Source organism: Cherax quadricarinatus, chromosome 22 (assembly GCF_038502225.1).
Source record: "Cherax quadricarinatus isolate ZL_2023a chromosome 22, ASM3850222v1, whole genome shotgun sequence".
NCBI lineage: Eukaryota > Metazoa > Arthropoda > Malacostraca > Decapoda > Parastacidae > Cherax > Cherax quadricarinatus.
In genome coordinates, this window is record NC_091313.1 from 20,740,190 (window position 1) to 20,763,870 (window position 23,681).

At 37.7% G+C, this 23,681-nt stretch overlaps 1 protein-coding gene across 1 annotated transcript in view; it reads left to right on the plus strand.

Moving 5' to 3' along the window:
* Positions 1 to 23,681, plus strand: part of mor (SWI/SNF- related protein mor) — a 139,812-nt gene that overhangs the window by 58,477 nt on the left and 57,654 nt on the right. The window contains exon 5 of the mRNA XM_053777954.2: positions 12,729 to 12,931. Coding sequence (XP_053633929.2) covers positions 12,729 to 12,931 — 203 coding nt within the window. The remainder of the gene's footprint in view (positions 1 to 12,728; positions 12,932 to 23,681) is intronic.

Below are 23,681 nucleotides of genomic sequence, written 5' to 3' on the forward strand. Positions count from 1 at the left end.
AATACCTTGTACAACTATGTATCATGTCCTAATAAACATTTGTATTTGTATTTGTATTATTTAGTTGTAGCTACAGTTAGAGTAAGAGGTAGATGGGGCAAAAGGAAAATGGCAACAGCAAGTAAGAGAGAGGTGAAAGTTTATAAACTAAAGGAAGAGGAAGTTAGTGTGAGATATAAACAACTATTAGATGAAACATGGGCTAGTGAGAGTATGGGTGTGCAGGGGTTGAAGAGGGATGGGATAGTTTTAAAAATACAGTATTAGAATGCAGGGCAGAAGTATGTGGCTATAGGAGGGTGGGTATGGAAGGACAAAGGAGTGATTGGTGGAATGATGAGGTAATACGTGTGATAAGAGAGAAAAAGATAGCTTATGAGAGGTTTTTACAAAGCAGAAATGATGTAAGAAGGGTAAACTATATGGACAGTAAGAGAGAGTGGTGAAGAGATGGGTGGGAGATTGGGAAGTACAGTGCCTGTACTTTAAAGGAGGGGTTAAGGATGTTTGTTGTTTGGAGTGGCATCTGAACTGTCATATATGTGTGCTTCTACAAAGAGAGTGATTGTGTAAATGATGGTGGAAGTGTTGAATTATGGTGAAAGCGTTTTTCTGTTTTTGGGTTACCTTGCTTCGGTGGGAGATGGCTGGCATGTTAAAAAAAAAAAATACAGCCTTTCCTCACATAATGAAGGAGTTTCGTTCCTTAGACCATGTCGGTAAAAGAATTCGTCGATAAGTGAGGAGCATACTATAATTGTAGTGGGTTTGTGTCGACCATCTTTGATCTTGTTTTAATGTCACCTTTGCACCATTTATAACATTTCTAGTATACAGCCTCTCCTCATTTAATGGCGTACAGGTCTCCCTGCACATTCGCGAGGGCTAGGGGATCAAAAACCTCACGAATGTTTGGTGCACAAATATATTGTAGGGAAATATAATAATAGCATTTACTTAGGCTGACAGTACTGCTGCTTTAACCTATTGAACCATGAATAGTCATAATACACGTGAAAACATTACTAAATATTGTACTGTGCCAGCCCTTTGGTAAAGAGGTGAGAAAGACTAGAATTCAAGAAAGAACTCATAGCAGAGTACCAAAGTGGAGGAGGGAGAGGGGAGAATGTGCCTTCTTCAGTGATTCTACGATATGTACGATACTAAAGTAGCATAAGTCATTAAAGGCTATAGTGCCAGCCAGCAATAAAGTGTAGCATTAACAGTGTAGCAAGTAAGTTAAGCAATTAACCCTTTGAGGGTCGCCAGGCCCTTCAGAGACTTGTTCTCAGGGTCACCAAAATTTAAAAAAAAAAAAAAAAATATTTCTTATGAAGATAGAGAATCTTTCCCCAATTATAATGACACCAAAAGTATGAAATTTGATGGAAAACTTACGGAATTATGCTCTCACAAAGTTAGTGGTCTCGACGATGTTTACGCATCGGTGATTTTGCCCACTTTGAGCCCTATTTTCGGCCAATTCCAATGTACTAGTTGACAAAAATCATAACTATTTCGCTAGAACTTTATTTTTTGTATCGAATGAGTACAAGAAACCACCCATTTACTGATTTCAACTATCCAATAAAGTGGTCAGAATTTAGCAATTTTGCCAATTTCACACAAATTTCAAAAGATGCCAGTTTCCAAATAGGGTCCAGAATAAACAAGAAAGACATTCCTGGCACTAAAATAACATTTCCTCTGTTCATTAGTCATGTCCCTAGGCCCCTCTTACATCTCTTTTGCTTTCCACTTTGATTTTTTATTCTCACAAAAAAATAAGATTTACTGTTATGCAGACTATGTACTGCATTAGTGTAGAAATGCTATAAATAATATCGGCGCACTTGTGAAAGAATATTAGATTCACCAGTTGACGTGTATTGGACGCTTAGCATGATTTGTTTACTTTTGAACTTTGGTAAAAATCTAACATTTCTGCTACTTTGAGCTCAATTTCAAGGTACTTTTCATTGTAAAACCAGTCAAAATCATCAATTTCTGTAATATGTCTTCCATTCTATACAATGAGACCAGGAAAACTAGAATACAACAATAAATACCATACGAAAATACAGTGCAAAGTCGCTGTTTTAAACCAAAAACATGGTCAAAGTTTTTTTTTTCTCATTACGCACTGTGTGCTGCAGGATTTTTTTTATACTGCGCACACTGACCACATAGACCCATTCTTTCTCTTGCTAGATTTGAGGGCGCTAGAATTTATGCGTACTAATACAGTGGACCCCCGCATAACGATTACCTCCGAATGCGACCAATTATGTAAGTGTATTTATGTAAGTGCGTTTGTACGTGTATGTTTGGGGGTCTGAAATGGACTAATCTACTTCACAATATTCCTTATGGGAACAAATTCGGTCAGTACTGGCACCTGAACATACTTCTGGAATGAAAAAATATCGTTAACCGGGGGTCCACTGTACGTCAAAAACCCTGGCGCGTAAGCCGTACTAGTACGGCCGAAACCCCGAAAGGGTTAATTGATAGAAAAGGACAGCACGAACCTAACTCCTCCAATGCTGTTGGAGTTATATAGGGTGACCAACAACACCGCCGCCTCTACCATCTCTGCTGCTGCCTTCACCACCACTATGTATGGCTGATGCTCTCAGTCGCCCTTATACACCCAACATCAACAACACAGCAACACTCATGACATAATGACGTATTTTATTCATTCTAGAGTATATGTCATGTTTCTATGTTATTAATATTGTTTATTATGTCATATTAGATGAATTGTGATAGATAAATAAGCTGTAGAGTTGATATTAGTGTCATATTGAAGGACTATCTTGTCCTATCTCCAAACAAACTCTGCCACCGCCACAATTCATAACATGTGTAATGACATATTTTAAATATGATTGGGTGGCTGGGAATTCGTGAATGTTTGAAGCTCGTGAAAGCAGAAAACACAAATGTTGAAGGAGACCTGTACTCGTTTACTGACAACTCAGACTTAGGATGGGCTCTGACCAGTATTCATACGTAAATAATGTATACAGTGTATTATGTTTATTACAATACAGCCTATCCTCACTTAACCCTTTCAGTGTCGAGACCCCTGATCCTTTACCCTTTGAGGGTCCGTCATGTACATGAACGTCTTAACAGTCAGGGTCGGTCACGTACTTATATGCGTAAATTCTAGCGCCTTCAGATCTGGTGGAAGAAAGCTGGTAGGCCTACATATGAAAGAATGGGTCTGCGTGGTCAGTGTGCGCAGTATAAAAAAAATCCTGAAGCATGCAGTGCATAATGAGAAATAAAACTCCGACCGTGTTTTTTATTTAAAACAGTGACTTTGCAGTGTATTTGTGTATGGTATTTATGGTTGCATTCTTGTTTTCTTGATCTCATTTGATAGAATGGTAGATATATTACAGAAATAGAGATGATTTTGATTGGTTTCACATTGAAAAGTATCTTGAAATTGAGTTCAAAGTAGCAGAAATGTTCGATTTTTGCCAATGTTCAAAAGTAAACAAAATAATGCCACGCGTCCAATACACGTCAACTGGTGAGTCTAATATTCTTTCACAAGTGCACCTTTGATATACCTTTGAAGAATTTCGAGAGTATATCTACTCTGAGCCCGGCCATGGGCCTGGCTCGTCTGGTGCTCGCCTGGTCAACCAGGCTGTTGCTGCTGGAGGCCCGCTGCCCCACATATTCATCACAACCTGATTGATCTGGCACCTGGTGAAGATACTTGTCTAGTTTCCTCTTGAAGACTTCAACACTTGTTCCAGCAGTATTTCTGATATCTTCTGGTAAGATGTTGAAAAGTCTGGGACCCCCGGATGTTGATACAGTGTGCTGATATTATTTATACCGTTTTTACAATATTGCAGTAGTCTGCATAACAGTAAATCTTCTGTTTTTTATGAGAATAAAAATTCAAAATGGAAAGCAAGAGTATTATAAGAGGGTCCTGGAAATTACACTCACAAAGTTATCGATCTCAGCGATATTTACGCATCGGCGATTTTGCCCACTTTGAGTCCTATTTTTGGCCAATTTCATTGTTCCAGTCGACTAAAATCATAGCTATTTCGTTATAACTCCATTTGTTCTATCAACCGAGTACAAGAAACCGCCCATTTACTGATTTCAACTACCCAATAAAGTGGTCAGAAATTGGCAGTTTGGCCAATTTCACACAAATTTCAAATGATACCAATTTCAAAATAGGGTCCAGAATAAACAAGACAGACATTCCTGGTACTAATATAACATTTTCTGTTCATTAGTCATGTCTCCAGGCCCCTCTTATATTAATCTTGCTTTCCATTTTGAATTTTTATTCTCACAAAAAAAAATAGAATATTTATTATGCAGACTACTGCATTATTATAATAATTGTATAAATAATGTCAACCCATTCGTGACTGCATGTTAGACTGGCCAGTTGGACACGTATTGTACAATGATGTCATTTGTTTACTCTTGAACATCGACAAAAATCGAACATTTCTTCTACTTTGACCTCAATTTCAAGGTCCTTTACATCGTGAAACCAGTCAAAATCATCTCCATTTCTGTAATATATCTTCCATTCTTTGACAAAGTTCAAAATATTCCAATTTCAAAATAGGGTCCAGAATAAACAATGCAGGCATTCCTGGCACTAAACTTAACATTTTCTCTGTTCATTAGTTATGTTTTCAGGCTTTACAAATGACTTCCATTTTGATTTCTTATTCACATGAATTTTTATTCAAACCAAAAAATAGAAGATTTACTGTTATGCAATATTGTAATAATTGTATAAATATCATCACCACATTTGTGAATGTATATTAGACCCACCAGCTGGCGTGTATTACACCGTGTGAGGCCATTTGTTTACTTTTGAACATCGGCAAAAATTTAACATTTCCGCTACTTTGAGCTCAGTTTCAAGCCATTTCCATTACTAAAACCAATCAAAATCATCTCTATTTATGTAATATATCTTCCATTGTATCAAATGAGACCATGGAATCGCAAATACAACTATAAAAAACATACGAAAAACATTGCAAAGTCGCTGTTTTAATTCAAAATTACGGTCTCAGTGTTTTTCTCTCATTATGCACTGTGTGCTGCAGGATTTGTTTTATGTGGCGCACACATACCATATAAATGTATTCTCTTGTATCTAGGCTCAAATTTACCACTCACAGCTTATCAAAGTGAGCTGAGCTCATGGTGTAGATCTACAGTTTGGACCCTCAACATAAAGCCGTAGATCCATGGCATGGACCCTGAAAGGGTTAATAACATACATGTTAATAATAATAATAATAATAATAAATGTTATTAATTTTTTTTTTTTTTTCAACAAGTCGGTCGTCTCCTACCGAGGCAGGGTGATCCAAAAAAGAAAGAAAATCCCCAAAAAGAAAATACTTTCATCATCATTCAACACTTTCACCACACTCACACATTATCACTGCTTTTGCAGAGGTGCCCAGAATACAACAGTTTAGAAGCATATACGTATAAAGATACACAACATATCCCTCCAAACTGCCAATATCCCAAATCACTCCTTTAAAGTGCAGGCATTGTACTTCCCATTTCCAGGACTCAAGTCCGACTATATGAAAATAACCGGTTTCCCTGAATCCCTTCACTAAATATTACCCTGCTCACACTCCAACAGATCGTCAGGTCCCAAGTATCATTCGTCTCCATTCACTCCTATCTAACACGCTCATGCACGCTTGCTGGAAGTCCAAACCCCTCGCCCACAAAACCTCCTTTACCCCCTCTTTCCAACCCTTTCGAGGACGACCCCTACCCCTCTTTCCTTCCCTTATAGATTTATATGCTTTCCATGTCATTCTACTTTGATCCATTCTCTCTAAATGACCAAACCACCTCAACAACCCCTCTTCTGCCCTCTGACTAATGCTTTTATTAACTCCACAGCTTCTCCTAATTTCCACACTCCGAATTTTCTGCATAATATTTACACCACACATTGCCCTTAGACAGGACATCTCCACTGCCTCCAACCGTCTCCTCGCTGCTGCATTTACCACCCAAGCTTCACATCCATATAAGAGTGTTGGTACTACTATACTTTCATACATTCCCTTCTTTGCCTCCATAGATAACGTTTTTTGACTCCACATATACCTCAACGGTACCACTCACCTTTTTTCCCTCATCAATTCTATGATTAACCTCATCCTTCATAAATCCATCCGCCGACACGTCAACTCCCAAGTATCTGAAAACATTCACTTCTTCCATACTCCTCCTCCCCAATTTGATATCCAATTTTTCTTTATCTAAATCATTTGATACCCTCATCACCTTACTCTTTTCTATGTTCACTTTCAACTTTCTACCTTTACACACATTCTCAAACTCATCCACTAACCTTTGCAATTTTTCTTTAGAATCTCCCATAAGCACAGTATCATCAGCAAAAAGTAACTGTCAATTCCCATTTTGAATTTGATTCCCCATAATTTAATCCCACCCCTCTCCCGAACACCCTAGCATTTACTTCTTTTACAACCCCATCTATAAATATATTAAACAACCATGGTGACATTACACATCCCTGTCTAAGACCTACTTTTACCGGGAAGTATTCTCCCTCTCTTCTACACACCCTAACCTGAGCCTCACTATCCTCATAAAAGCTCTTTACAGCATTTAGTAACTTACCACCTATTCCATAAACCTGCAACATCTGCCACATTGCTCCTCTATCCACTCTATCATATGCCTTTTCTAAATCCATAAATGCAATAAAAACTTCCCTACCTTTATCTAAATACTGTTCACATATATGCTTCAATGTAAACACTTGATCTACACATCCCCTACCCACTCTGAAGCCTCCTTGCTCATCCGCAATTCTACATTCTGTCTTACCTCTAATTCTTTCAATAATAACCCTACCGTATACTTTTCCTGGTATACTCAGTAAACTTATTCCTCTATAATTTTTACAATCTCTTTTGTCCCCTTTCCCTTTATATAAAGGGACTATACATGCTCTCCGCCAATCCCTAGGTACCTTCCCCTCTTTCATACATTTATTAAACAAAAGTACCAACCACTCCAACACTATATCCCCCCCTGCTTTTAACATTTCTGTCATGATCCCATCAGTTCCAGCTGCTTTACCCCCTTTCATTCTACGTAATGCCTCACGTACCTCCACCACACTTACATTCTGCTCTTCTTCACTCCTAAAAGATGGTATACCTCCCTGGCCAGTGCATGAAATTACCGCCTCCCTTTCTTCCTCAACATTTAAAAGTTCCTCAAAATATTCTCGCCATCTACCTAATACCTCCCTCTCCCCATCTACTAACTCCCCTACTCTGTTTTTAACGGACAAATCCATACTTTCCCTAGGCTTTCTTAACTTGTTTAACTCACTCCAAAATTTTTTCTTATTTTCATTAAAATTTCTTGACAGTGCCTCTCCCACTCTTTCATCTGCTCTCCTTTTGCACTCTCTCACCATAATAATTTTATTTATTTTTTATTATCACACCGGCCGATTCCCACCAAGGCAGGGTGGCCCGAAAAAGAAAAACTTTCACCATCATTCACTCCATCACTGTCTTGCCAGAAGGGTGCTTTACACTACAGTTTTTAAACTGCAACATTAACACCCCTCCTTCAGAGTGCAGGCACTGTACTTCCCATCTCCAGGACTCAAGTCCGGCCTGCCGGTTTCCCTGAATCCCTTCATAAATGTTACTTTGCTCACACTCCAACAGCACGTCAAGTATTAAAAACCATTTGTCTCCATTCACTCCTATCAAACACGCTCACGCATGCCTGCTGGAAGTCCAAGCCCCTCGCACACAAAACCTCCTTTACCCCCTCCCTCCAACCCTTCCTAGGCCGACCCCTACCCCGCCTTCCTTCCACTACAGACTGATACACTCTTGAAGTCATTCTGTTTCGCTCCATTCTCTCTACATGTCCGAACCACCTCAACAACCCTTCCTCAGCCCTCTGGACAACAGTTTTGGTAATCCCGCACCTCCTCCTAACTTCCAAACTACGAATTCTCTGCATTATATTCACACCACACATTGCCCTCAGACATGACATCTCCACTGCCTCCAGCCTTCTCCTCGCTGCAACATTCATCACCCACGCTTCACACCCATATAAGAGCGTTGGTAAAACTATACTCTCATACATTCCCCTCTTTGCCTCCAAGGACAAAGTTCTTTGTCTCCACAGACTCCTAAGTGCACCACTCACTCTTTTTCCCTCATCAATTCTATGATTCACCTCATCTTTCATAGACCCATCCGCTGACACGTCCACTCCCAAATATCTGAATACGTTCACCTCCTCCATACTCTCTCCCTCCAATCTGATATTCAATCTTTCATCACCTAATCTTTTTGTTATCCTCATAACCTTACTCTTTCCTGTATTCACCTTTAATTTCCTTCTTTTGCACACCCTACCAAATTCATCCACCAATCTCTGCAACTTCTCTTCAGAATCTCCCAAGAGCACAGTGTCATCAGCAAAGAGCAGCTGTGACAACTCCCACTTTGTGTGTGATTCTTTATCTTTTAACTCCACGCCTCTTGCCAAGACCCTCGCATTTACTTCTCTTACAACCCCATCTATAAATATATTAAACAACCACGGTGACATCACACATCCTTGTCTAAGGCCTACTTTTACTGGGAAAAAATTTCCCTCTTTCCTACATACTCTAACTTGAGCCTCACTATCCTCGTAAAAACTCTTCACTGCTTTCAGTAACCTACCTCCTACACCATACACTTGCAACATCTGCCACATTGCCCCCCTATCCACCCTGTCATACGCCTTTTCCAAATCCATAAATGCCACAAACACCTCTTTAGCCTTATCCAAATACTGTTCACTTATATGTTTCACTGTAAACACCTGGTCCACACACCCCCTACCTTTCCTAAAGCCTCCTTGTTCATCTGCTATCCTATTCTCCGTCTTACTCTTAATTCTTTCAATTATAACTCTACCATACACTTTACCAGGTACACTCAACAGACTTATCCCCCTATAATTTTTGCACTCTCTTTTATCCCCTTTGCCTTTATACAAAGGAACTATGCATGCTCTCTGCCAATCCCTAGGTACCTTACCCTCTTCCATACATTTATTAAATAATTGCACCAACCACTCCAAAACTATATCCCCACCTGCTTTTAACATTTCTATCTTTATCCCATCAATCCCGGCTGCCTTACCCCCTTTCATTTTACCTACTGCCTCACGAACTTCCCCCACACTCACAACTGGCTCTTCCTCACTCCTACAAGATGTTATTCCTCCTTGCCCTATACACGAAATCACAGCTTCCCTATCTTCATCAACATTTAACAATTCCTCAAAATATTCCTTCCATCTTCCCAATACCTCTAACTCTCCATTTAATAACTCTCCTCTCCTATTTTTAACTGACAAATCCATTTGTTCTCTAGGCTTTCTTAACTTGTTAATCTCACTCCAAAACTTTTTCTTATTTTCAACAAAATTTGTTGATAACATCTCACCCACTCTCTCATTTGCTCTCTTTTTACATTGCTTCACCACTCTCTTAACTTCTCTCTTTTTCTCCATATACTCTTCCCTCCTTGCATCACTTCTACTTTGTAAAAACTTCTCATATGCTAACTTTTTCTCCCTTACTACTCTCTTTACATCATCATTCCACCAATCGCTCCTCTTCCCTCCTGCACCCACTTTCCTGTAACCACAAACTTCTGCTGAGCACTCTAACACTACATTTTTAAACCTACCCCATACCTCTTCGACCCCATTGCCTATGCTCTCATTAGCCCATCTATCCTCCAATAGCTGTTTATATCTTACCCTAACTGCCTCCTCTTTTAGTTTATAAACCTTCACCTCTCTCTTCCCTGATGCTTCTATTCTCCTTGTATCCCATCTACCTTTTACTCTCAGTGTAGCTACAACTAGAAAGTGATCTGATATATCTGTGGCCCCTCTATAAACATGTACATCCTGAAGTCTACTCAACAGTCTTTTATCTACCAATACATAATCCAACAAACTACTGTCATTTCGCCCTACATCATATCGTGTATACTTATTTATCCTCTTTTTCTTAAAATATGTATTACCTATAACTAAACCCCTTTCTATACAAAGTTCAATCAAAGGGCTCCCATTATCATTTACACCTGGCACCCCAAACTTACCTACCACACCCTCTCTAAAAGTTTCTCCTACTTTAGCATTCAAGTCCCCTACCACAATTACTCTCTCACTTGGTTCAAATGCTCCTATACATTCACTTAACATCTCCCAAAATCTCTCTCTCTCCTCTGCATTCCTCTCTTCTCCAGGTGCATACACGCTTATTATGACCCACTTCTCGCATCCAACCTTTACTTTAATCCACATAATTCTTGAATTTACACATTCATATTCTCTTTTCTCCTTCCATAACTGATCATTTAACATTACTGCTACCCCTTCCTTTGCTCTAACTCTCTCAGATACTCCAGATTTAATCCCATTTATTTCCCCCCACTGAAACTCTCCTACCCCCTTCAGCTTTGTTTCGCTTAGGGCCAGGACATCCAACTTCTTTTCATTCATAACATCAGCAATCATCTGTTTCTTGTCATCCGCACTACATCCACGCACATTTAAGCAACCCAGTTTTATAAAGTTTTTCTTCTTCTCTTTTTTAGTAATTGTATACAGGAGAAGGGGTTACTAGCCCATTGCTCCCGGCATTTTAGTCGCCTCATACGACACGCATGGCTTACGGAGGAAAGATTCTTTTCCACTTCCCCATGGACAATAGAAGAAATAAAAAAAAGAACAAGAGCTATTTAGAAAAAGGAGAAAAACCTAGATGTATGTATATATATATATGCATGTGCGTGTATTAATAACATAGATGTTATTAAATACCACTGCCACAACTGCTGCCTCACCCACTGCCTCAACCATTGCCTCACCCACTGCCTCAACCACTGCCTCTACCACTGCCTCTACCACTGCCTCAACCATTGCCACAACCACTGCCTCAACCACTGCCTCTACCACTGCCTCAACCACTGCAGTTGCATTCAATCTACAAGCACCAAACAATGAATTATTGTGAAATGTTTGGAAGAGCACAGAGACTAATGCTCACTCCAGCATAAACAAAGCCACACTGACTGATGATGCCTCAACCACTTCATTCACCACTGCTTCAACTCTTGTATTTTTGTATAATTTCCTTCTTCAGTTCCATAGTATTATTATTGTTATTATTATTATTATTATTATTATTATTATTATTATTATTATTATTATTATTATTATTATTATTATTATTATTATTATTATTATTATTATTATTATTATTATTATTATTATTATTATTATTATTATTATTAATATTAGCAGTAGCAGAAATGTTTGATTCTTTGCCGTGTTCAAGAGTAAACGTACGATGTCATTGTTTAATACCTGTCCGAATGGCCATTCCAATATGCAGTCATGAATGGGTTGACATTATTTATACTGTAGTTTAATAGCAAATAATGAACAAACAAAACACTCACCACGCTGAGTGGCGGGAGGGCTGGCTGCCAGTTGAGGGGCTCAGAGGGAGGGTAGTAGGGACTTGCGGGTGGCGGGAAACTTAAATATGATTTGGTGCCTGGGAATTTGGCGGTTAGGAATTCGTGAATGTGTGAAGCCCGCGAAAGTTGAAAACACGAATGTTGAGGGAGACCTGTATATATAATTGGGGCCCTGATCTTGTATTCTATATGGTTTAGTTTATCATATTATTTCAGTTCACTTTTTATATTATATCTTTATATATGCTTCTAAACTGTTGTATCTGGGTGCCTCTGCAAAAAGAGTGATTATGTATGAGTGAGGTGAAAGTGTTGAATGATGTTGAAAGTATTTTTGTTTTGGGAATTTTCTTTCTTTTTGAGTCACCCTGCCTAGGTGGGAGATGGCTGACTTGCTGGAAAAAGAAAAAGAAAAATAAATATATATACATGCATGCATATATACATGCATGCATGTATATATACATGCATGCATGCATATATGCATGCATGTATGCATGCATACATGCATGCATACATGCATACATACATGTATGCATACATGCATACATACATGTATGCATACATGCATGCATGCATACATGCATGTAGGCGGGGCCAGGAGCTGAGTCTCGACCCCTGCAACCACAATTAGGTGAGTACATACGTGCATGCATATATAGACCATTATAAGCAAGCTAAACTAGGTAAATGTTAAGGTATTAGCTGATAACAGCATAGGGAATTAAGTACCCTTAAAATTGGGCCAGGCTCCAAAAATTTTATAAAACTGCTTGATTATCTGCAAGTACTGTAATAGGAAGTTGACAGGAGGGAAGGCTGCAGAAAAAATTTAAAAGTACTGTGCTCAACATCCTCTTTTGAGTACAATATAGAAAATTATTTTCATGTTTTCATTTATTTACAGTACTTATATAATTTTCAAAACATGAACTCTATGTATAATTAGTTTTCTTTTAAATTAATTTTATGTCTTGTCACAATTTTTTCCTTAGTCTGAATTATTATACTATTTTCTAGTTGAAACTCAAAATTTAATATACAAATTTACTGTAGTCTTGTTTTATATTTTGTGTTGTGCATTTAATAATATTAATCCTTCTTTAACAGATGAGGAAGAAGAAGCATCTCACATTGTTTACGATGAGCAAGACCCACTTGAAGATGAGTTTGCACGTGCAGTAATGCGCCGTGACCGACAGACACTGTTCCACTTCTATTATATGCCTGATTCATATGACTCTTGGGCAGCTAGTGTGGAATTGGACTATGACCCTCCTGAATCACCACAATTTTTTGATGGACAGTGGAAGGTGCAATTTGCTTAAGTAGTTTCCATTTAGTATTACATACTAGGGGCTTGGACTTCCAGCAAGCGTGCGTGAGCGTGTTAGATAGGAGTGAATGGAGACGAATGGCACTTGGGACCTGACGATCTGTTGGAGTGTGAGCAGGGTAATATTTAGTGAAGGGATTCAGGGAAACCGGTTATTTTCATATAGTCGGACTTGAGTCCTGGAAATGGGAAGTACAATGCCTGCACTTTAAATTAAGGGTTTGGGATATTGGCAGTTTGGAGGGATATGTTGTGTATCTTTATACGTATATGCTTCAAAACTGTTGTATTCTGAGCACCTCTGCAAAAGCAGTGATAATGTGTGATTGTGGTGAAAGTGTTGAATATTGATGAAAGTATTTTCTTTTTGGGGATTTTCTTTCTTTTTTGGGTCACCCTGCCAAACCTGATAAATTAAGAAACCTAAAGTACAGTAGTTGTTGGGAATGACAACTGAGATGTAGTTAACTCATGGAGAAAGCAGATTTGACTTAGGCAAGTGTGAAGGTAGATCTAGTAGTTAATAGGTTATTCGGCTTCTAATGTTACCCGGCAGTCTTGTTCAGTCCCCTGAAAAGACTGGCACTCACCAGAAAACCACTATTGCACTTTAACAATTGGCCACCATATGGTTCACAGCTGTTAAACAAAGAACTTGGTGTTTAAATGCATTAGTGAGTAAAGTAGAAGATTGAAAATAAAACAAATTTCCATTTGTCATTGCAGCACAGTGTCTGAAATAGGGCACTAAAAATGATGAAGTTTTCAACGATAATTTATCTGTTGCTTAATTTTCTATTTATTTGGCTGAAATAAGATTAACTTGTTTTTGATCTCCCTCCCTTCGAGTGAATGTGCCTTGATATTGGTGAAAGGCTCTTGATCCAAGGAATAGGATCCAATTTTGTAAAACTGCATTACCTCTCATTTTCCATAAGCATTGCATAACTTATGGATTTAGCTCTTCTCATAAATATTATAATAGGGTGGCCATAGCAATAATAATAATAATAATATGCCTGAGCATGTTTGATAGAAGTGAATTGAGACAAATGGTTTTTGGGACCTGACGAGCTGTTGGAGTGTGAGCAGCGTAATATTTTGTGAAGGGATTCAGGGAAACCAGTTAGCCGGACTTGGAGTCCTGGAGGTGGGAAGTACAATGCCTGCACTTTGAAGGAGGGGTTTGGGATATTGGCTGTTTGGAGGGACATCTAAACTATCGTATCTGAGTGCCTCTGCAAAGATAGTGATTATGTATGAATGATGGTTAAGGTATTGAATAATGAAAGTTTTTTTTTTCTTTTTGTCTTTCTTTTTGGGTCACCCTGCCTCAGTGGAAACGGCCGATGTGTTAAAAAAAAAATAGTAGTACAGTGGACCCTCGGGCAACAATGCCATCGGATAGCGATAAAATCGGATACCGATGCATTTTTGTGTAAAAATATTGGCTCACCCAATGATGAAAAATTCAGCTAAGGACATTCGTCCCTAACGTGTCCGTGCGGCCTGAGCCCATGTACAAGGTAGTGTGCCATTGTTTACAAGCCAGGGAGGACGATTTCACGCGTACATGCGATATATTTTGTATTATTCCATTGTTTTTAGTGCTTGTAACTGCTAAATAAGCTACCATGGGCCCAAAGAAAGTTTTTAGTGCCAGCCCTGTGATAAAGAAACAATAAAATTCAAGAAAAAACTCATAGCAAAGTACCAAAGTGGAGGAGGAAGAGAGATGGGTGAATGCGCCTTCTGCAGTAATTCTATGGTATGTACGATACTAAGGCAGCAGGTATCGATAAAGGCTATAGTGCCAGCCAGCAATAAAGTGTAGAATTAAGTGTAGCAAGTAAGTTAAGCGAGTAAGCGATAGAAAAACGACACGAAAGTAGCTCTCCAATGTTGTTGTACGTGTATTTGGCCGCAGAACATATGCCGGCCTGCTCTGTATCTTCCACCACTCTAAACTTCTGCCAGCATCTCCTCCATCAAACTAATTAAACTCTCTTCCAAGGTAAGTGTAAATATAAAAGGAATATAATATAATGGGAATTGACACAGTTACTTTTTGCTGATGATACTGTGCTTATGAGAGATTCTAAAGAAAAATTGCAAAGGTTAGTGGATGAGTTTGAGAACGTGTGTAAAGGTAGAAAGTTGAAAGTGAACATAGAAAAGAGTAAGGTGATGAGTGTATCAAATGATTTAGATAAAGAAAAATTGGATATCAAATTGGGGAGGAGGAGTATGGAAGAAGTGAATGTTTTCAGATACTTGGGAGTTGACGTGTCGGCGGATGGATTTATGAAGGATGAGGTTAATCATAGAATTGATGAGGGAAAAAAGGTGAGTGGTGCGTTGAGGTATATGTGGAGTCAAAAAACGTTATCTATGGAGGCAAAGAAGGGAATGTATGAAAGTATAGTAGTATCAACACTCTTATATGGATGTGAAGCTTGGGTGGTAAATGCAGCAGTGAGGAGACGGTTGGAGGCAGTGGAGATGTCCTGTCTAAGGGCAATGTGTGGTGTAAATATTATGCAGAAAATTCGGAGTTTGGAAATTAGGAGAAGGTGTGGAGTTAATAAAAGCATTAGTCAGAGGGCAGAAGAGGGGTTGTTGAGGTGGTTTGGTCATTTAGAGAGAATGGATCAAAGTAGAATGACATGGAAAGCATATAAATATGTAGGGGAAGGAAGGAGGGGTAGGGGTCGTCCTCGAAAGGGTTGGAAAGGGGGTAAAGGAGGTTTTGTGGGCTAGGGGCTTGGACTTCCAGCAAGCGTGCATGAGCGTGTTAGATAGGAGTGAATGGAGGCGAATGATACTTGGGACCTGACGATCTGTTGGAGTGTGAGCAGGGTAATATTTAATGAAGGGATTCAGGGAAACCGGTTATGTTCATATAGTCGGACTTGAGTCCTGGAAATGGGAAGTACAATGCCTGCACTTTAAAGGAGGGGTTTGGGATATTGGCAGTTTGGAGGGATATGTTGTGTATCTTTATTCGTATATGCTTCTAAGCTGTTGTATTCTGAGCACCTCTGCAAAAGCAGTGATAATGTGTGAGTGTGGTGAAAGTGTTGAATGATGATGAAAGTATTTTCTTTTAGGGGATTTTCTTTCTTATTTGGGTCACCCTGCCTCGGTGGGAGACGGCCGACTTGTTGAAAAAAAAAAAATATGAAAGGACCCCAATGGAAATACATAAGTCACTCTGACTTTCTTGGGTTATCCTATGTACTTTACACATATGCTGCTATGTATGATAATCTATGTATGTAACTGTATTTGTGTATACCTGAATAAACTTACTTATTTATAAATTACGTTCATATATTGTTTGTGGATAGTGGTGGTGGCAGAAGCCTCCACCACCAGTGGCCATTATAAACTCAACAACAACACTTCCATCACTTATCCTCACATACATTATGACATATTTTATTCATTCTAGAGTATATATCATGTTAGTATAGTATGTTACTAATTTTTTTTTTTTTTTTTTCAACAAGTCGGCCGTCTCCCACCGAGGCAGGGTGACCCAAAAAAGAAAGAAAATCCCCAAAAAGAAAATACTTTCATCATCATTCAACACTTTCACCACACTCGCACATTATCACTGTTTTTGCAGAGGTGCTCAGAATACAACAGTCTAGAAGCATACACATATAAAGATACACAACATATCCCTCCAAACTGCCAATATTGTTTATTATGCCATATTAGATGAATTGTGATAGATAAATAAGCAGTAGTGATGATATTAGCGTCATATCAAAGCATAATGAACTCGCCTTCCTCTCGCCTCCTACATGCCTGCTACACTCCCTGCATGCCTGCTACACTCCATCAAACTAACTACATAATTAAACTAACATCTCCAAGGTAAGTGCAAATATTTCTTATTTATAAATTAAAATGTAAATATTTCTCATTTATAAATTAAAATGTAAATATCTCTTATTTATAAATTACATTCATATATTGTTTGTGGATAGTGGTGGTGGCAGAAGCCTCCACCACCAGTGGCCATTATAAACCCAACAACAACACTTCCATCACTTATCCTCACATACATTATGACATTTTTTTATTTATTTATTTATTTATTTAGTAATTTAAGCATACATACAGAGGTACAAAAAATACAGGTAAGAGCAGCATGCCAAAGCCACTTATATGCATAGCATTACGGGCTGGCTTAAAATTAACTTAAGATTAACTAAGCAATGATGAAATCAGTGATAAAACATTATTGTAAACAGATAACTATAAAGCACAAATGAGTATTACAAAGACAGGTCATATGGTTGCTTGCATTGCTGTACATTCAGTCGAATGGAGTATTCTGTTAGGTAGTGTATTTAAAAAAATAATAAAGTTAGATTGGGTCCTAGGTTTAACATTTGTGTGATATAATTGTGAGTAACATATAGGATATACAATTTATAAGGTTCAGTTATTCAGTATTTATTTGGTTTTGAGTGAGTAAGTGATCTTTGAGAAGAGACTTGAATTTATAAACAGGTAGTGTTTCTTTTATATTTACAGGTAATGAATTCCAGATTTAAGGGCCTTTTATGTGCATTGAGTTTTTGCATAGCGTGAGATGGACACGAGGAACATCAAAGAGTGATCTGTGCCTTGTGTTATGGTCATGTGTTCTGTTGAGGTTGGCAAGGAGATGTTTGAGGGGAGGGTTAATATCAGAGTTAAGTGTTCTATGTATGTAATAGGTGCAATAATAAGTATGGATGTTTTGTATGGTGAGTAGGTTGAGTGTTTTGAATATTGGTGGAGTGTGTTGCCTGTAGTGAGAATTTGTTATCATTCTAACTGCAGCCTTTTGTTGGGTAATTAGTGGTGTGAGATGGTTAATTGTTGTTGAGCCCCATGCACAAATTCCATAGGTGAGATAGGGGTAAATAAGAGAGTGATAAAGGGCCAGGAGGGCTGACTGTGGAACATAGTACCGTATCTTCGATAGTATGCCTACAGTCTTGGAAATTTTCTTAGAAATTTGTTGTATATGTGTATGAAATTTGAGTCTATTATCGAGGTGGATTCCTAGGAATTTTCCCTCTGTTAGCTTTGTGATAGGTGATCCGTTTATTGTTATGTTAAGAGGTACATCTGTAGCTCTGTTACCAAACTGAATGAAGTAGGTTTTGTCAATGTTTAGTGTAAGTTTGTTAGTCCTCATCCAGGTAGATATTTTCTGTAATTCGGTGTTTACAGTATTGGCTAGCGTGACTGGGCTCGGGTGAGAGAAGACGTATGTAGTGTCATCTGCAAAAAGTGTGGGTTTGAGTAATTGCGAAGCATTTGGTAGGTCATTTATGTATAGGAGAAAGAGAAGAGGGCCAAGGACACTTCCCTGTGGGACACCAACTGTAATTGGTTGTGCGGAAGAGCTTGCCCCATTTGCGTACACATATTGGCTTCTGTTGCTGAGGTAAGACTTGAGGTAGTTGAGGGAGTGCCCTCTAATACCATAGTGTGACAATTTTACGTGGAGCAAGTCATGGTCAACTGTATCAAAAGCTTTACGTAAGTCAATGAAGATCCCCAGTGGGACTTCTTTTTTCTCTATTGCAGTGTATATATGTTCTAGCATGTGTATAATAGCATCATTAGTATTTTTATTAGGCCTGAATCCAAATTGGCAGGGGTTGAGAATGTTTTGGGAGAGGTAGGAGTAGATTCGTTTATGAATTAATTTTTCGAAGATTTTTGAGAGAGGGTGTAAATTGGATATTGGCCTATAGTTATTCAACTCTGTTTGGTCTCCTCCTTTATGGATCGGGGTGACCCTTGCTATTTTGAGAACTGTAGGGAAGGTGGAGGATTCAATGGATTTGTTAAAGAGTGTTGCAATGATTGGTGATAGTACTTGTGACGCTTTTTTGTATATAAAGGGTGGTAAGTTATTTAAATCTCCTGCCTTGTTTTTCAGTGCGTTGATAATAAGGGAGACTTCGTATGGGTTAGTCGGAGCTAGGAACAGTGTGTTCGGGTAGTTGCCAGTGAGGTAGTCATTTGGTGGGGTATCTGAGCTTGGGATTTTATTGGCAAGGTTTTGACCTATAGTGGAGAAGAAATCATTGAGTCTGTTTGCTGTTTCTGTTGGTGGGAGTTGGGGTTCATCTGATTTTGCTAATTTTATTTCACTATGTCGTGATATCTTTTTTGTTCCCAGAATTTCTGATAGGGTCTTCCAGGTCTTTTTTATATCAGCTCGTAAGTTGGATAATCTGTTCTCTTAATACAATTTTTTTGCCCTTCTTATCAGGCTGGTTAGGATTGACGAGTAATGTTTTGTTTGGTCTCTGGTTATGTGACCCATTCTGTACTGTTTTTCATATCGGTGTTTTGTATTTATGGATTTGAGAATGCTGGGTGTTAGCCAGGGACTGTTCAGTCTCTTAGCTGTCATCTGTTTAGTTTTTTTAGGGCAGTGCTTGTTATAAAGGTATTGGGTCTTTTTTAGAAAATTATTAAAACATTCGTCAATATCTGTATAGATTTCTAGCTCGGTGTGCCAGTCAATGTTTGTTACTGCTGTTGTGAAGTTATTAATGGCTGCCTCATTGTGAAGTCTGAAGGTAACTTTAGTAGTGTCTTGGGGTATTTTACCAAGAGTTGTTATGAGGAAAGTAGGGTAGTGGTCTGTGGTATTATCTGTAATTATGCCTGATTTTAAAGGGGATATGGTGTTGGTCCAGATGTGGTCAAGTAGGGAAACACTAGTCTCTGTAACTCTTGTAGGTTTTGTTACTGTTGGTAGCAACATGCAGTTACTCATTGTGTTTGTGAATTCAGTAACGTGTGGGTCCTGGTCTTGCAGGAGATTTATATTGAAGTCACCTGAGAGTAGTAAGTGATCTTTGTTCATGCGTGCATCAGTTATCATACTTCCTAGGTTTTGACTAAATTGGCTAATGTTTGATTGTGGAACTCTGTAGATGTTTATCACTGTAAGAGGTTTTTGTAGGTATTTGGATTGGAATTTAGCTATTATATATTCCCCATGTTCATCCCTTGTGGAAGTATTAGTGATACATTCTAGTTGGTCTGAGTAGTATATAGCAGTGCCACCCCCTTGTTGGTCTGGCCTACAGTTGTGTATGGCTGTGTAACCAGGAATGGCATAGACATCTGTAGTATCAGGCTTTAGCCAGGTTTCAGTTAGTGTAATGATGGACATATTGGCATGCAAGGAATTTAGTAATGCTAGGAGGTCATCATAATGCTTGCTTAAAGATCTGATATTGTAGTTAAAGATAGTTATGTTGTTGTTAGCTCTGAGAAGTGCCTTTGATTGTTCTGCTGTGTAGTAATTACAGTAACTGTTTGAATCATTTAAGTCATTAAATAAGAGGTTGGTATCAGGATCAATGCTTGTAATCATAAGATTTGTAGTGAATCTATAGTTAGAATTAAGTAAAAAATAAAGTAAATATTCTAAAGCTAAAAAAAATAGCACCTGAATTATTTAACAAATGTAAAAATAATGAGCTAAGGTAGTTTTTTAAAGCTAAAATAAAGGAGACAATATAAAAGGGACTAAAATAATTTGTGGTGAACAAATAAAGTGATGATCAAATAATGGAGGTTGGGAATATGATAGTAGGTAGTACTTTAAAGGTAATTCTTTAAAGTTAGAATTATAATATAAAATTATAATATAAAAGGGACTAATATAAGTTGTGGTGAACAATAAAGTGGTAATCAAATAATTGCACTAAGGTCTAATATAATGACTTTTGTGGAGTCTATGTTTTGAGCTAGAATGAGCTATAGTACAACTAGATTTAATCTAATAATATAACAATACAAATTAAAAATAGCACCAGTCTCTCACTAGTAATTGCAATATGGTCTAATATAATGAATTTGGTATTGACTATAGTACAACTGAGTTTAATCTAATAATATAAAAAAGGCACAAGACTCTCAATTGTAATTGCACTAAGGTGTTATATAAGTTGTTTACAAGAATTAGAGTATAACTAGATTTAAATTGACAAGATAAAATATGCAAGTTAAGGTAGCAAAAGAATAAGAAAAGTAGAAAAAAAATATACGAGGTAGTTGGTACTAGTTAGCAAAAGATAGTTGAGGGCCTTGAACAATAATATAATTGAAAAATACACTAATTGCACACACAATATAGTCACTAAGATATGAAAACAATCTTAGAGTAGGAATTATAATACAAACTTATAATATAAAAATACAAATTGAAATGGTACTTGCAATTGCACTAGAGTCTGGTATAGGTTGTTGACAAGATCAGGAGTATAACTAGATTTAAATTGACAAAATATAATTCACAATTAAAGTACCAAAAGAATAATAGTAAAAAAATAACAAGGGTAATGTCTTGGTTATAATATGATAGTAAGATGGTAGATAGGTACACAGGTACAAAGGATAATATAAAGGTTGGAGTTGAATATACAAACTTGAAAATTAGGCAACAAAATGTTATGGGAATTATAAAATAATGTTTAATGTACAAAAGTAAAATTGACTGGTAGTAAATATGGTGTTTAATAAAATTTTAGTAAGTAATAATGATTACAAAAAAGTGAAAAAGTAATGATTATTTCATTCAATATTGCACTGGTAGTTATACTAGAGGTTATATTGCAGCACAAGGTAATTAAGAGTACTCTAAGATAGTAAATGTGGTATTAAAACAGGTAAAGGTAATTAGACAAGTAATGGTTATTAAATGTCAAAAATGTTAAGAGTAAATTGAAATTATATATAGTAAAAATGATAATTATTAATTTTAGTAAGTAATATCAATTGATAGTATTTAAAAAATATGAGGTAATAATATGGACAGAGAAAGTATCAATTCAGCTAATGTTTAAGCAAACAATAGTAAATAAGAAAATTACATAAGGTGACTTATGCTTACTAGTAAAATCACAAAATGAGGTAGTTGATTATTTAATTACTAAGAGATTGTACAGTGAAATTTGAACAATAATGGAGCAAAACATTCACTACACTACGTAGGCTTTTAGGTTGGACATTGTTTAGTTATTCTCTGTAAGATTAGTATCCCTGAGAAATCGTGATAGATCATTCTCGTTCGTTATTGTGTACAGTTGACCTACATTTGTTTTCCTAACAAGAATTTTCCCATCTTGTGTGAAGCATTGGTGTATTGTGTCATTATTCTCCCGCTTAAGTTTTCTGACTCTATAAAGGAGGTTCTGACGTTTTTTGGTAAGACACTCGTTTATGTATACCTCTTTCTTTACTTTAATAGATGCAATAATTAAGTCTTTTTTCCTGTCATGTGAATGGAATCTAAGCATAACACTTTTTCTACCATGGGATCCTAGTAACCTGGCTTCTTTTATTTCTGACTCTGGTACAATAACACTTGTTTGGTCCTTTATGATCTGCAGAGTAATTTCTTTACTGTTTGTTTGGTTCATATCACTGGGAAAAAGTGGACTGTTAACTATTACTGCGTCCGATAGTTTATCTTGCTCAGTTTTATCTTCTTGGAGAGCAAAGTAGTCACTGAACTGGTTATCTAAGTTGTTCTTCCATTCTTTTACTGCTTCTTCAACCTTTGTATTAAGAGATATTATTTGTTGGGTATGACTATCTATGATTGCTTGGATGGTCTTGTCACAGTTAGTCATTCCTGGTGTTGATAACTTTTGTTCAAGACTGAGGATTTTGTTCTCGAGTTGTGTCATCCTGGTGTCTTGTTTTGTTAGCGTCTCTCGAAGATTCATATTTTCAATGACTAAGTTGGAAATGTATGTGTTTAGGGTATCTGGATCGTTGGTCATACCTGAGAGACTACTTGGTAGGTTGAATCCGGGGAAGAGAGGGGAGGATGGGCTGGTGGCAGCCATGTTTGTTGTTATTGTTGTGGTGTCGCCTTGAGCGGTGGTGAGTGGGGTGGTTGCTGGGCCGGCGTCCTCCTGACTACACTTGTTGAATAGTTGATTTTTCGGTGTTTTCTTGCTGGCCTTGGTGCTGTTTCCTCTTAGATTGCGCCTCATAATACTACAGGAATTGTTGTAGTTAAGAAGTTGTAGTTATACAAAGCTTAGGGTTACGTTGTTCGGCTGGCAGCGGGGTGTTTCTTTCGGTTTGTGGGCAGTCTTCCTTTGATCTCTATTATTTTCGATTTGTAGGTTTCACTGTTGGTAATCTTTGGTCATTCTGGGTGCTATGTTGGGTAGTGCAGTTTTGCTTGTAACTAGGTCATCATAGGAGCATTGGTAGCTCTGATTGTTGGAGAAAAGTACGGAGCTTGGAAGTCACTGCTGCCGCTGCCGCTAACCCGCTGTATTTTATTCATTCTAGAGTATATATCATGTTTCTATGTTATTAGTATTGTTTATTATGTCATATTAGATGAATTGTGATAGATAAATAAGCCGTAGAGTTGATAATAGCGTCATATTGAAGTACTATTCTGTCTAGCCTCCTGACAGCAGGAATGGATTAGTTGGATTTCCATTATTCTTATGGGGAAAATTAATTCGGCTAACGATAAAATCAGTTAAGGACAAACTCTCTGGAACGGATTAAAATCGTTACCCGAGGGTCTACTGTAGTAGTACATACAGATCACCTCAGCATCATTGATGCATTTAAACAATTCCAAGTCTTCTGAACACCATTACGTCATGAGTTTTTTATGGTGCTCATTTTAGTCTAACTTCTCACAAGATCCCTAA